Source organism: Boleophthalmus pectinirostris, unplaced genomic scaffold (genome assembly GCF_026225935.1).
Source record: "Boleophthalmus pectinirostris isolate CB_2022bp ecotype Guang Dong unplaced genomic scaffold, ASM2622593v1 HiC_scaffold_13, whole genome shotgun sequence".
Taxonomy (NCBI): Eukaryota; Metazoa; Chordata; class Actinopteri; order Gobiiformes; family Gobiidae; genus Boleophthalmus; species Boleophthalmus pectinirostris.
The window spans coordinates 1,402,957-1,415,188 of record NW_026571036.1 but is presented as its reverse complement, the minus strand read 5'-3'; the positions used below and the strand labels follow the sequence as shown (position 1 = coordinate 1,415,188).

The 12,232-nt window shown below is 47.3% G+C and overlaps 2 protein-coding genes across 2 annotated transcripts in view; one reads left to right on the top strand and one right to left on the bottom strand.

The window, feature by feature from the left end:
• Positions 1–2: 2 nt before the first annotated feature.
• On the top strand, positions 3–2,036 carry LOC129407731 (uncharacterized). Its single transcript, XM_055149735.1, has 5 exons — positions 3–129; positions 226–570; positions 695–902; positions 1,005–1,256; positions 1,361–2,036. The coding sequence occupies exons 1-5, from the start codon at positions 3–5 to the stop codon at positions 2,034–2,036; spliced, it is 1,608 nt and encodes a 535-aa protein (XP_055005710.1).
• Positions 2,037–6,635: 4,599 nt separating this feature from the next.
• Positions 6,636–12,232, bottom strand: part of ndufaf7 (NADH:ubiquinone oxidoreductase complex assembly factor 7) — an 18,144-nt gene continuing 12,547 nt past the window's right edge. Inside the window, exons 9-10 of the mRNA XM_055149180.1 lie at positions 10,518–10,688; positions 6,636–8,572 (exon numbers count right to left, since the gene is read on the bottom strand). Coding sequence (XP_055005155.1) covers positions 8,348–8,572; positions 10,518–10,688 — 396 coding nt within the window. The 3' untranslated portion in view covers positions 6,636–8,347. The remainder of the gene's footprint in view (positions 8,573–10,517; positions 10,689–12,232) is intronic.

The window sequence follows — 12,232 nt, the reverse complement described above, 5'->3', positions numbered from 1 at the left end:
CCATGGCGGAGGAAGAGCGCCTGCTCCGCTCATTCGGTGGCCCCCTGCAGCGCTCCCTCGAAGAGCTCAGCCGAGAGGTGCTAGGCGAGAGCGTCTTCGGGGACTCGACCACGCCCAGGGAGTACACAGGTGAGAACCGTCACGTCGTAATTTCCCAAAGAATTGTAAATTCGGCCAGTAATATGAAAATGGTTGCGCGCTTTGTGTCTGTGTGTTGAATTTTAGGGGAACTCATAGGGATCGAGTACCTGTACTCCCAGACGGGCCGAGCGCTGCAGGCCGTCAGCTTGGACCCTGACACTCCGGACACGGACGAGGAGGGGAACTTGCTTCCTCCGCCCTCTGAGGACCCTCAGATGGATGGCGCCCCTGAAGAGGTGGAGGACGTGACGGTTCCTCCACCGGGCGACTTCCCCGAGCCTCACAGGGAGCCGTGGTCATGGGCTCCAGCTGACGAAGCACCTGCGCTCGAGCCGGCGGGTCCTCCCGCCCCTGAGCCCGCGCTCCAGTCCCCAGGCCGGTCCTCGACACCTCCTCCAGAGCCAGCTGAGGTGAGCGTCCGTTCTCTCTGTACACGCGTGCGGCGACGGCTCTTCATCTGACTAATTACTCTGTATTCCTCTATTGCTTCTGTGTGTGTGTGCAGGAGTATAGAGGACCAGATGACCAGCCTGGGTACCTGGCTGTGGCCGAGCTGGCCAGAGCCTTGGTGGGGCTGCGGGAGCAAGCGGCCCTGTCCGAGAGGGGGGTAGATCGTTTGATCGCCCTCTACGAGGCCTTGTCGCCCCAAGACAAGGCCCGGGTGAATTACCCCCCTCGCTACAAGGACAGGCCAACTCGGGGCGGTTCAAGTCAGGCAAGCCTTCCAACCCCTGCGTCCCTGGGCTGGAAAGCCTAAAACGGTAAGCCCACAGTAAATACCTGTTCAGTTAAAGCAGTTACATGTTGAAATGTGACAGCCTGTCCTCATGATGGCTCCTGCCTTTTCTATTCCGTCTTTATAGCTGCCTGACTGGGGAAAGCTCGGGACCTGCCACCTGGCCCAGTGCAAGCCGGATTATGGAAGCGGTGTGCACAGAATTGTGTCTCATCTACTCCGCCTCCACTTACTCTCACCGGGGGGTACGGAGGGGTAGGTGGGATTACATTCTGATGTACTACCACCATATCCGCAACCTTGTGTTGGGCAGCCAGAGGTTGATGGCTCGGGCGCCGATCCAGCTGGCTGAGATTAACCGGAGGACGCTCTCGCAGTGGTAGGTTTGATATTTGTAGCCACACCTACTGTCAATTTCAACTACTTCACCACAGTTGGATACTTAACCACATTCTGTCCTTGAATTATGTTTTGTGTTTTTAGGTACACAGCAACCCTGCGAGAGAAGGAGAGGCTTCTGTTGGCACCGGGACCAGGCGCTGCAGCAGGTGGACTCCAACCAGCAGCACCGACAGCGCCAGCGCTGCCACCTCCACCAGCGGCGGCACCAGTGCTGGTACACTGGGTGGGTCCACCAGCGGCAGCACACGCTGGCCAGGCAGCACCAGGAAGGCCGACCGCTTTTGCCACTGGCACCAGCACCATTACCACCTGTGTTTGTTGTCCTGGCCGCACCACCAGCAGCTGCCGCAGCTGCAGCAGGACCTTCTTCCCGGGCTACAGTGCCTCTCCTGGACCTCTCACTGCCCCAGCAGAGGGTGAGGGAGCTCCCCGTCCCCCCCCCTCTCCTTGCTCTCTCTTGGACATTGCCAGTCGGACAGCGTCCTCTCCTCGCAGCCCCGCCCGCGCACGGTCCGCCTGCTGCCGCACTGCCCCGATCTACAACAAGGGACCCCCCCCGGTGCACGCAGTGTGGCCAGCCTCGGCGGAAAGAGACCGGACATTTCCGCCAGGGACGGACATACGTGTGCTCGAGGAAGAACGACTGGCAGAGAGAGAAGCAGGAGATGAACCCGGATTGAGCTCCCGGAACTGCTCACACCCTCCTGCTGGGGCAGATGGTGTAAATAGTTTGTGTTTGTGTAGTTCGTGTGTGTAAATACTTCCCCTCCACCAGGACCGGGACCTTGACGTGGTGTGGAGGCTTAACACCAACACCGGTCCACACGCTCACCTGGATTTATGTAGTGAGTCACAATTTTCACTGACATTGACAAGAAATGTCATGCCCCCTTCCTTCTATGTAATGAATTTTACTGTCTGCTGTGATTAACAATAAGATAAGAAATACAATGTGTTTTACACACGTTCTACTGTCTGCTGTGACACACACAAACTACTGTCTGCTGTGATTGACATTGATAAGTTCAGAAATGCGATGCTCCCCTTCTGTGCAATGATGCTTGAGCTATAACAATGCCAGTGCCATGCTTTTCCTCCACGAGGACCGGGACCTTGACGCGGTGTGGAGGCTGACCACCAACACCTGGTCCACACTCACCTCATGCTGAGATCATGCCATCCTTGTTTTGCAAACCTTACTTTTCCTATTTCTGTTACTTAATGTAATTTATTGGTATGTTTGATTTCTTTACTGCAATTATATATTGATGTAATAATGTATGTGACAAATAAATTGACTTTGAACTATGAACAAATCAGGTTTTTCTCTTTAATGGGTACTTTTAATGTACATTTTTCTCTATTATTAATATAATAAATAAATACATGCATATAATGAAACAATGCTACACGTGATACAGTTAAACAATAATAAAACATACATATAATACACAACACAGTTCCTTTAAATACTTCAAATGTGAACTAAGAACTGCAGTATTAATTATACTGTACACAAACACCAAACCAATTACAGGTTATACTATCTATTACTTCTAATAATATCATCGGCGTTGTTAAAAACGTCTTTGACAGACTCCCCCTCGAACTCATTCGAGTGCGCTGGGATTCGCCCCCCTCATCGGCGCGTTGTTACTGCCCGAAACGTCATCGAGTAATCCGCCCCGCTCATTGGCCGGGTATCCGCCCCGCTCATTGGCCGGGTATCCGCCCCGCTCATTGGCCGGGTATCCGCCCCGCTCATTGGCCGGGTATCCGCCCCGCTCATTGGCCGGGTATCCGCCCCGCTCATTGGCGGGTTCGTTGATGCCGTCACCGGGCTCCGACGCCCCCAGAGAAGAAGTCTCTGTATATCGACCAATGGTAGCACGGCATTCTCGATGTCGTCATCAACAGCTTCCAATGAGACCGCGAGTTGTTGTTGACGACATCGAGAAGACTACCAATGAAATGAGCGAATTTGTCGATGACGTATCTCTCAGCCTTAGTTGCCGCTGTCTCATTTGCATTGGGAGATTTACCGGAGGCCAGGTACATTTTAACGATCGGGTAACACGTAGAACAGTCACAAATATTTATTTCGCATCATAACTTATAATATCGCACGGCGATAAACTGTTTTAGCGCGTTCAGAACAGCGCTAGCGAGTGGTGCTACTTTATGCTAACCACGCGGCTAGCGGCGCTGACCGGGCCGCGACCGGGCCGCTCGCACGCAGACACACGCAGACACACGCAGACACACGCAGACACACACAGACACACGCAGACACACGCAGACACACGCAGACACACGCAGACACACGCAGACAGAAAGTTTTTAATGAGCCTCACTGTGTTCTGCCTGCAGGTCCAGTAATATAACTAACACACCAAATTCAATATTTTCGCATTCAGTAGCTTTAGGGCAGTGTGTTTAGCAACTGTTTCAAATTTCACTGAAATCGGCGTTTCTGCAAATGTGAACAATATGTACATATCCAAAATCTCCAGAACTGTGTGTGATTTTTGTCATTTTACTGCTCAGTCCTTTGCTGTTGAGGCGTTTGATAAATGTAAACATTAGCCTAAGTGACCTTAAGTTAGAAAGAGATGCTTCCATTTCAGTGTCAGATGTTTCGTGTGTCAGCTGCTGCCACCTGCTGGTCAAGTACGAGTTTGTGGATCTGTCTGAGTTTGTGTGTTTCTCAAAATAACTGTTCCAAAATTACATCATACCAGAAACCGGTGGATTTGTTTAACTGCTGACCCACAAATGCAAATCACATTTTACAAACTAAATTTTCAGTTTTACAAATGTTATTATTTTTTGCAAATGAAAAAAAATATATTTACAAATACAAACTCTATTTGTAAAGACCAAAATACAAATTACAAATATTAAATTTGCATTTGTGGATCAAAACACATGAACAAATCACTATTTGTAGACCATCATCTGTGTATGTGTGAATATTAATAAGACAAAAGTAACTCCATAAAAGTAACTCCATAAAAGTAACTCCATAAAAGTAACTCCATAAAAGTAACTCCATACTGCTGTTAATACTTATAATGCACTTAAAATTACATACGCAATAAAAACAGGAATTATATATTAATAAACATTAATATATACAATAATATAAACGATAAAGGTCATTGTGCCATTACCAACACCTACTGAATTAATTTGGTATTAATTATATTTGGTATTTTAATTATAAGAATAATTAAATTTGAATTAGTGCCACATAAATGAACCAAAATATAGTCAGAATATTGACAAATTAAAATGTATTGGGGTTGTCTTACGCTTGATTATATGATTTAATACTTTCTCTTTGTTCTTTTTTTCAGATTGAAGAAACTGTCGTTCCATTAATGACCGTGACCTCCAAAGTTCATCCCAGAAGTTGCTGACAGAATGAAGATCCATCATCCCTTTTCTGCAGAAAATAGGCAGCACCTCAAGTAGCATCTTCAAGCAAAGAAACCGCACTTCAATACTTCAGGGCTTTGTCAAAAACTCATCTCAAGATGATGCAGGAGCCTCTTCTTCTTCTTCTTCTTCTTCTTCCTCTTCTTCTTCCGCACATGAAACAAAAAGAAAGTGGACAAAGTGGGTGATGGGTGGTGACTTATTACAGTTAAGTTTATGTTCATAGCTGTTTTTCTAGCTTTTCCTAACAGTTTTCCTATTTGTTTGTAAAATCCCTAATCCATAGCAAAGGATTCAGTTTGTCAAATAGACACGTTTTTTTGTTTGTTTGTTTTTTATCGAAAACGTTGAAAAACTGAAACTACTCTGAAATGCACACACCTACTTGTTTACAGTTTGTTTGCTTTGTCTCCTGTACTGCACTTACACTTACACTAACAGAAACTGTAAACAAGCAGGTGTGTTTCTTTCAGAGTCGTTTCTGTGTAGTTGGCGCCCCCTTCAGGCAGATATGAGGCAGTGTCCACCAGCATCTGACCAGAACTGAGCAGCTTGGATGAGCTGCCAAGTCTGTTTGACAAATTTGAATTTCTCCTTTTCCAGTTTTTCTATTTGTTCTAAACGGTGGATGTTTTGCTTTCTGGAAAACAATTTTGAAAAGTGTTTCTAACAAATCTTACTATAACTAACAGCAAAAGACCCACTGTCGACTGTGCAGGTCAATACAAGTTCAATTCAAATGCTTTCATCACGCAGCCGGGTGTTTTGAGAAACAAATTTTTCCCTCCCTCTGTTTTGCAAACGAACAGACGGCATCGTTTTCAAAAAAGTTTTCGTTTACATCAAAACGCATAAATCCTCCATCGAGCGTCGTCAGAACGACACGAGACTCTGGATCAGACTCAAACCTGTAGCATTTATTTCATTACAGTTGTAAGTTTTACTCACAAATACCTTAAAAACGTGCATTAGTGAGCGGCTCGCCTCTCCACAGATCTGTTAAAGAGGCAAAATCACTGACCTCCGAGCTCTTGTTCATCTCTGCTCATGGATATGAAACATCAGCTGTTTGCAAATGAAACACATGAAAAGTGTTTCAGCAGAAGAAACAGATGAGCTGAAGCGGGGGGGGGGGGGGGGACGGACGCTCAGAACAACATAACCAACCAAACTGGATTCACACTTCTGTCCAGATTCTTTACACCAACTCAGAACCAGAGCCGCCCGTCCGGACCTGTGGTCCACAGAACCAGCGCACAGAAGACAGACCCAGTCCTTTGAGGATGGAGCCTCCGGACCTTCTGACCAACACTGGACCCTCAGCTCCGTCTTGAGTCTTGAGGAGCTGAGCTCCGGTGATGCTCCCGTCGTGTGTTTAGTTCTGTTCCCTGAACTCAGATCTTCTGCTGACGTGTGGTGAGTTTGTACAAAGTTCTACATGCTTCTGGCCCGTGGTTTTCACAGGGAACATAGATTCACAATTGGAGGAACATTGGGAACATGGAGACACCATGAGACGGCGTCTGGACTATAAATATATATTAAAATAATATTTATTAAAAGAATAAATTCAGAAGCTTATTATACTCACATTTAGTTCAATTCAGTCTTAAAATATATTCTAAGGCTCACGGCTCTGAGGCAAAAAGGTTCCCGACCCCTGACTTAAATAAAGATTATTTAACTGTTACCGAGCAACATTAAAAAGGTCATTTCATTTAAACAATATTTATGCTTTGACAAATAAAAATAAAAGACGACGAAGTGTCAGGAAAAGTTCTTCTTGGAGCAGAAACTGTTTTTTCTGTGTTTATCAGTAAAATCCTCATTTGCTCACATAAGTTTATTTTAAATCTTTTAGTACAAATTCACTTCAGCCAAAAAAATGTGTAATGAAGAAAAAAAACATAAGTCGCATTTTTTGGGGTGAAATTTATTTTATAAAATCAGAGACGAGGAGCAGACGTTTCCTGTTGAAACAGAACGTCACATATTTCACATTTCTTCAAATAAATATAAACAACAGAACAAGTTTAAACAAACTGTTTCCCTCCAAATCACTAAATGACTTGAGTTCTTGATCCTCGTGTCGCTTCTGAACAACTCGACCTCCAGAGGGAAACAGCGACGCAAACTCTTCTGTCGTCAGACTCAGACTCACTTCAGTTACAGTTATTTGGGTCTTTCTGACCCGTGTGTCGTTCGTTCATACGTTTTTCAAAATAAAACCAAAAATTAAGAAAATTAAAAAACGACTATTTTCTTGATAAAGATGAGTTTTTTCAGTTTTCGATTTTTTGTTTAAATGAAAAATTTAAAAAACTTTAACTGCAGTGTCGGACTGAACCAGGACTAAACCAGATCCGGGACCAGACTGGAACCAAATTGTGATTGAGACCGAACCAGACAGGACCAGACTGGGACTGAAAACAGTTAGTCCTGGTTTAATCCTGGTTTGGTCCTGGTTTGGTCCTGGTTCAGTCCAGTTTTAGTCCTGGTTCAGTTCTGGTCTAGTCCAGTTTTAGTCCTGGTTCAGTTCTGGTCTAGTCCTGGTCTAGTCCTGGTTTAGTCCTGGTTTAGTCCTGGTTCAGTCCTGGTTCAGTCCTGGTTCAGTCCAGTTTTAGTCCAGTTTTAGTCCTGGTTCAGTCCGTTATCCTTTTTTTTTTTCATTTTTCATTTAAACACAAAATTAAAAACTGAAAAAAAACAAATCATTATCTGTTTTTCTTTTTGGTTTTGGAGACAAATAATGAAGAAAATATTTGTTTTTTTCATTTTCTTATTGTTGGTTTTATTTTGATTATTCATTCCGCACCGTTCCCGCTCTGTTGCTCACTCCTCGTCTGTCCACTCTGGTCCCCGCTACATATTTTCCGTCCGCTCACCACCGCAGTACCTTGGGTGCACACAAGTCCGCTGCCAAATCCTTCACCTCCATAACCTTCGTCTTCCATCTACCTTTCCGCATTATCCATCCCCTGTCCTCACGCCCACTGGCAAACAGAGCACTGATCTGACACTTCCTTTTTCCGGTTTCGTGCGCGGGATCTTCGCATGTGACGTCACTGCGACGTCATCACTAAAAAAAAACCACAGTTAATAATAAAATATTTATTGCTCATTTCCTATTGCTGCTACAGGCGCAGAGATATGGCCATTTAATTTACTGTATTTTTCTGGGTTTTACATAATTTTGTTGTTATCAGTAATTTGGGTTTTAAGGGTGAAAACCCACATTTCTTTGTTAATTGGCTTGGGGGAGGAGTCATGGGGGATAAAAGAGCCACTCTCCCTCCCTCAGTCAGTTCCAACCTGGACCTGGAAGAGGAAGGTAATATACCAGAGATTTAAGCAGACTTTTGCTGGTGTGTTTGTATATATTGTAAATACTTTTTCTTTATTGTTTCACTTTTTGTTGTATAGCACTCTTCAAACTTTCTTTATTTGGGAACACTAATTAAACACTCAAAAAACATCCTTCTGACTACGCCATCGTTATTACAGTAAGATAGAACCCCGTCACACAAATGAACGAACGACTCAGATTTGAAAAACACAGTCACTAACTCAGTTCCATAAAAGGTTAAGTTCCTCTGAGTTCCCGGGTGATTTCCGCTCCGACGTTCTTCAGGAGAACTCGAGTCGGGTGAATCCGGCCACGGGGAGCGGAGCTGGACTCCGGGTCTTGGTCAGGTTCAGTCCGGTCTGGGGTCTCGGTCTCTGGACTCGGCTCAGGGGCAGGACTCCGAAGAACTGGAACCTGTGTCCCATCTGTCCCGGATCCATGAGGACGTGAAAAGACCGAAGCAGCTCCGAGCGAGAGGCCGAGTCCGGACAAGACCTCAACAGGACCTGACACAGAACTAACCAGACCTGGATCAGACCTGGATCAGACCTGGATCAGACCTGGATCAGTCCTGGATCAGACCTGGATCAGACCTGGATCAGACCTGGATCAGACCTGGTCTAGTCCTGGATCAGACCTGGATCAGTCCTGGATCAGACCTGGATCAGACCTGGATCAGACCTGGATCAGACCTGGATCAGTCCTGGATCAGACCTGGATCAGTCCTGGATCAGACCTGGTCTAGTCCTGGATCAGACCTGGATCAGACCTGGATCAGACCTGGATCAGACCTGGATCAGTCCTGGATCAGTCCTGGATCAGACCTGGTCTAGTCCTGGTCTAGTCCTGGATCAGTCCTGGATCAGTCCTGGATCAGTCCTGGATCAGTCCTGGATCAGACCTGTCCTGGATCAGACCTGGATCAGACCTGGTCTAGTCCTGGATCAGACCTGGATCAGTCCTGGATCAGACCTGGTCTAGTCCTGGATCAGACCTGGATCAGACCTGGATCAGTCCTGGATCAGACCTGGATCAGTCCTGGATCAGACCTGGTCTAGTCCTGGATCAGACCTGGATCAGTCCTGGATCAGACCTGGTCTAGTCCTGGATCAGACCTGGATCAGTCCTGGATCAGACCTGGATCAGACCTGGATCAGACCTGGATCAGACCTGGATCAGACCTGGTCTAGTCCTGGATCAGACCTGGATCAGACCTGGATCAGACCTGGATCAGACCTGGATCAGACCTGGTCTAGTCCTGGATCAGTCCTGGATCAGACCTGGATCAGACCTGGATCAGACCTGGATCAGACCTGGTCTAGTCCTGGATCAGACCTGGATCAGACCTGGATCAGACCTGGATCAGACCTGGTCTAGTCCTGGTTTACTTCTTGGTCTAGTCCTGGTCTAGTCCTGGTTCAGTCCCGGTTCAGTTCTCGGTCTAGTCCCGGTCTAGTTCTCGGTCTAGTCCTGGTTTAGTTCTCGGTCTAGTCTCGGTCTAGTCCTGGTCTAGTCTGGTTTAGTTCTCGGTCTAGTCCTCGGTCTAGTCCTGGTTTAGTTCTCGGTCTAGTCTCGGTCTAGTCCTGGTCTAGTCCTGGTTTAGTTCTCGGTCTAGTCCGGTCTAGTCCTGGTCTAGTTCCTGGTTTAGTCCCGGTCTAGTTCTCGGTCTAGTCCTGGTTTAGTTCTCGGTCTAGTCCTGGTTTAGTTCTCGGTCTAGTCTGGTTCTAGTTCTCGGTCTAGTCCTGGTTTAGTTCTCGGTCTAGTCTGGTCTAGTCCTGGTCTAGTCCTGGTTTAGTTCTTGGTCTAGTCCCGGTCTAGTCCTGGTTTAGTTCTTGGTCTAGTCCCGGTCTAGTCCTGGTCTAGTTCCTGGTTTAGTCCCGGTCTAGTTCTCGGTCTAGTCCCGGTCTAGTCCCGGTCTATCTAGTCCTGGTCTAGTCCTGGTCTAGTCCTGGTTCTAGTTCTCGGTCTAGTCTCGGTCTAGTCCTGGTCTAGTCCTGGTCTAGTCCTGGTTTAGTTCTCGGTCTAGTCTCGGTCTAGTCCTGGTCTAGTCCTGGTTTAGTTCTCGGTCTAGTCTCGGTCTAGTCTCGGTCTAGTCTCGGTCTAGTCCTGGTCTAGTCCTGTCTAGTCCTGGTCTAGTTCTCGGTCTAGTCTCGGTCTAGTCTCGGTCTAGTCTAGTCTCGGTCTAGTCCTCGGTCTAGTCCGGTCTAGTCTCCGGTCTAGTCCTGGTCTAGTCCTGGTCTAGTCTAGTCTCGGTCTAGTCTGGTCTAGTCCTGGTTAGTCCTAGTCGGTCTAGTCTCGGTCTAGTCGGTCTAGTCCGGTCTAGTCCTGGTCTAGTCTGGTCTAGTCCCGGTCTAGTCTCGGTCTAGTCCTGGTCTAGTCCTGGTCTAGTCCTGGTTTAGTTCTCGGTCTAGTCTCGGTCTAGTCCTGGTCTAGTCCTGGTTTAGTTCTCACCTGGAGTCTTGCGTCGATGCCCATGTTTCGGAGGAAGGTGTTTTGATTGACAGGTCCTACACAGGCCACGCCCCCCGCACACCTGCGCAGGTAACTGAAGTCCACGTCTGCGGTGAGGTCGGCCGAGCCTGGAGACGCCAGGACGTCGTGGAGCCGGTGACCTTTGAACCCCTGGACACGCCACAAGAGAAGAACATCTGAGGAGGAACGACGAGAACACGAAGAAACATCTGAGGAGGAACGACGAGAACACGAAGAAACATCTGAGGAGGAACGACGAGAACACGAAGAAACATCTGAGGAGGAACGACGAGACGAAGAAACATCTGAGGAGGAACGACGAACACGGAGAAACATCTGAGGAGGAACGACGAGAACACGGAAGAAACTCTGAGGAGGAACGACGAGAACACGAAGAAACATCTGAGGAGGAACGACGAGAACACGAAGAAACATCTGAGGAGGAACGACGAGAACGCGAGAAACATCTGAGGAGGAACGACGAGAACACGGAGAAACATCTGAGGAGGAAGACGAGAACACGAAGAAACATCTGAGACGACGGAACGACTGAGAGGAACGACGAGAAGAGAACATCTGAGGAGGACGACGAGAACACGAAGAAACATCTGAGGACGACGAGAACACGAGAAACATCTGAGGAGAACGACGAGAACAGAGAACATCTGAGGAGGAAACGACGAGAACACGAAGAAACATCTGAGGAGGAACGACGAGAACACGAAGAAACATCTGAGGAGAAACGCGGAGAAAATCTGAGGAGGAACGATGAGAACACGGAGAAACATCTGAGGAGGAACGAACGAGAACACGGAAGAAACATCTGAGGAGGAACGACGAGAACACGAAGAAACATCTGAGGAGGAACGACGAGAACACGAAGAAACATCTGAGGAGGAACGACGAGAACACGAGAAACATCTGAGGAGGAACGACGAGAACACGAAGAAACATCTGAGGAGGAACGACGAGAACACGGAAGAAACATCTGAGGAGGAACGACGAGAACACGAAGAAACATCTGAGAGAGGAACGACGAGAGAACACGAGAAACATCTGAGGAGGAACGACGAGAACACGAAGAAACATCTGAGGAGGAACGACGAGAACACGGAGAAACATCTGAGGAGGAACGACGAGAACACGAAGAAACATCTGAGGAGGAACGACGAGAACACGGAGAAACATCTGAGGAGGAACGACGAGAACACGAAGAAACATCTGAGGAGGAACGACGAGAACACGGAGAAACATCTGAGGAGGAACGACGAGAACACGGAGAAACATCTGAGGAGGAACGACGAGAACACGAAGAAACATCTGAGGAGGAACGACGAGAACACGAAGAAACATCTGAGGAGGAACGACGAGAACACGAAGAAACATCTGAGGAGGAACGACGAGAACACGAAGAAACATCTGAGGAGGAACGACGAGAACACGGAGAAACATCTGAGGAGGAACGACGAGAACGCGAAGAAACATCTGAGGAGGAACGACGAGAACGCGGAGAAACATCTGAGGAGGAACGACGAGAACGCGAAGAAACATCTGAGGAGGAACGACGAGAACACGAAGAAACATCTGAGGAGGAACGACGAGAACACGGAGAAACATCTGAGGAGGAACGACGAGAACACGGAGAAACGACTAGAACGTGGAGAAAGATCTGAGAAGAACAGTTTGGAGAAGAG

Coding starts and splice junctions, on each gene's coding strand:
- LOC129407731 (XM_055149735.1), top strand. CDS start 3: ATGGCGGAGGAAGAGCGCCTGCTCCGCTCATTCGGTGGCCCCCTGCAG. Junction 130..225: donor CACGCCCAGGGAGTACACAG/GTGAGAACCGTC, acceptor GTTGAATTTTAG/GGGAACTCATAGGGATCGAG. Junction 1,257..1,360: donor CGGAGGACGCTCTCGCAGTG/GTAGGTTTGATA, acceptor TTGTGTTTTTAG/GTACACAGCAACCCTGCGAG.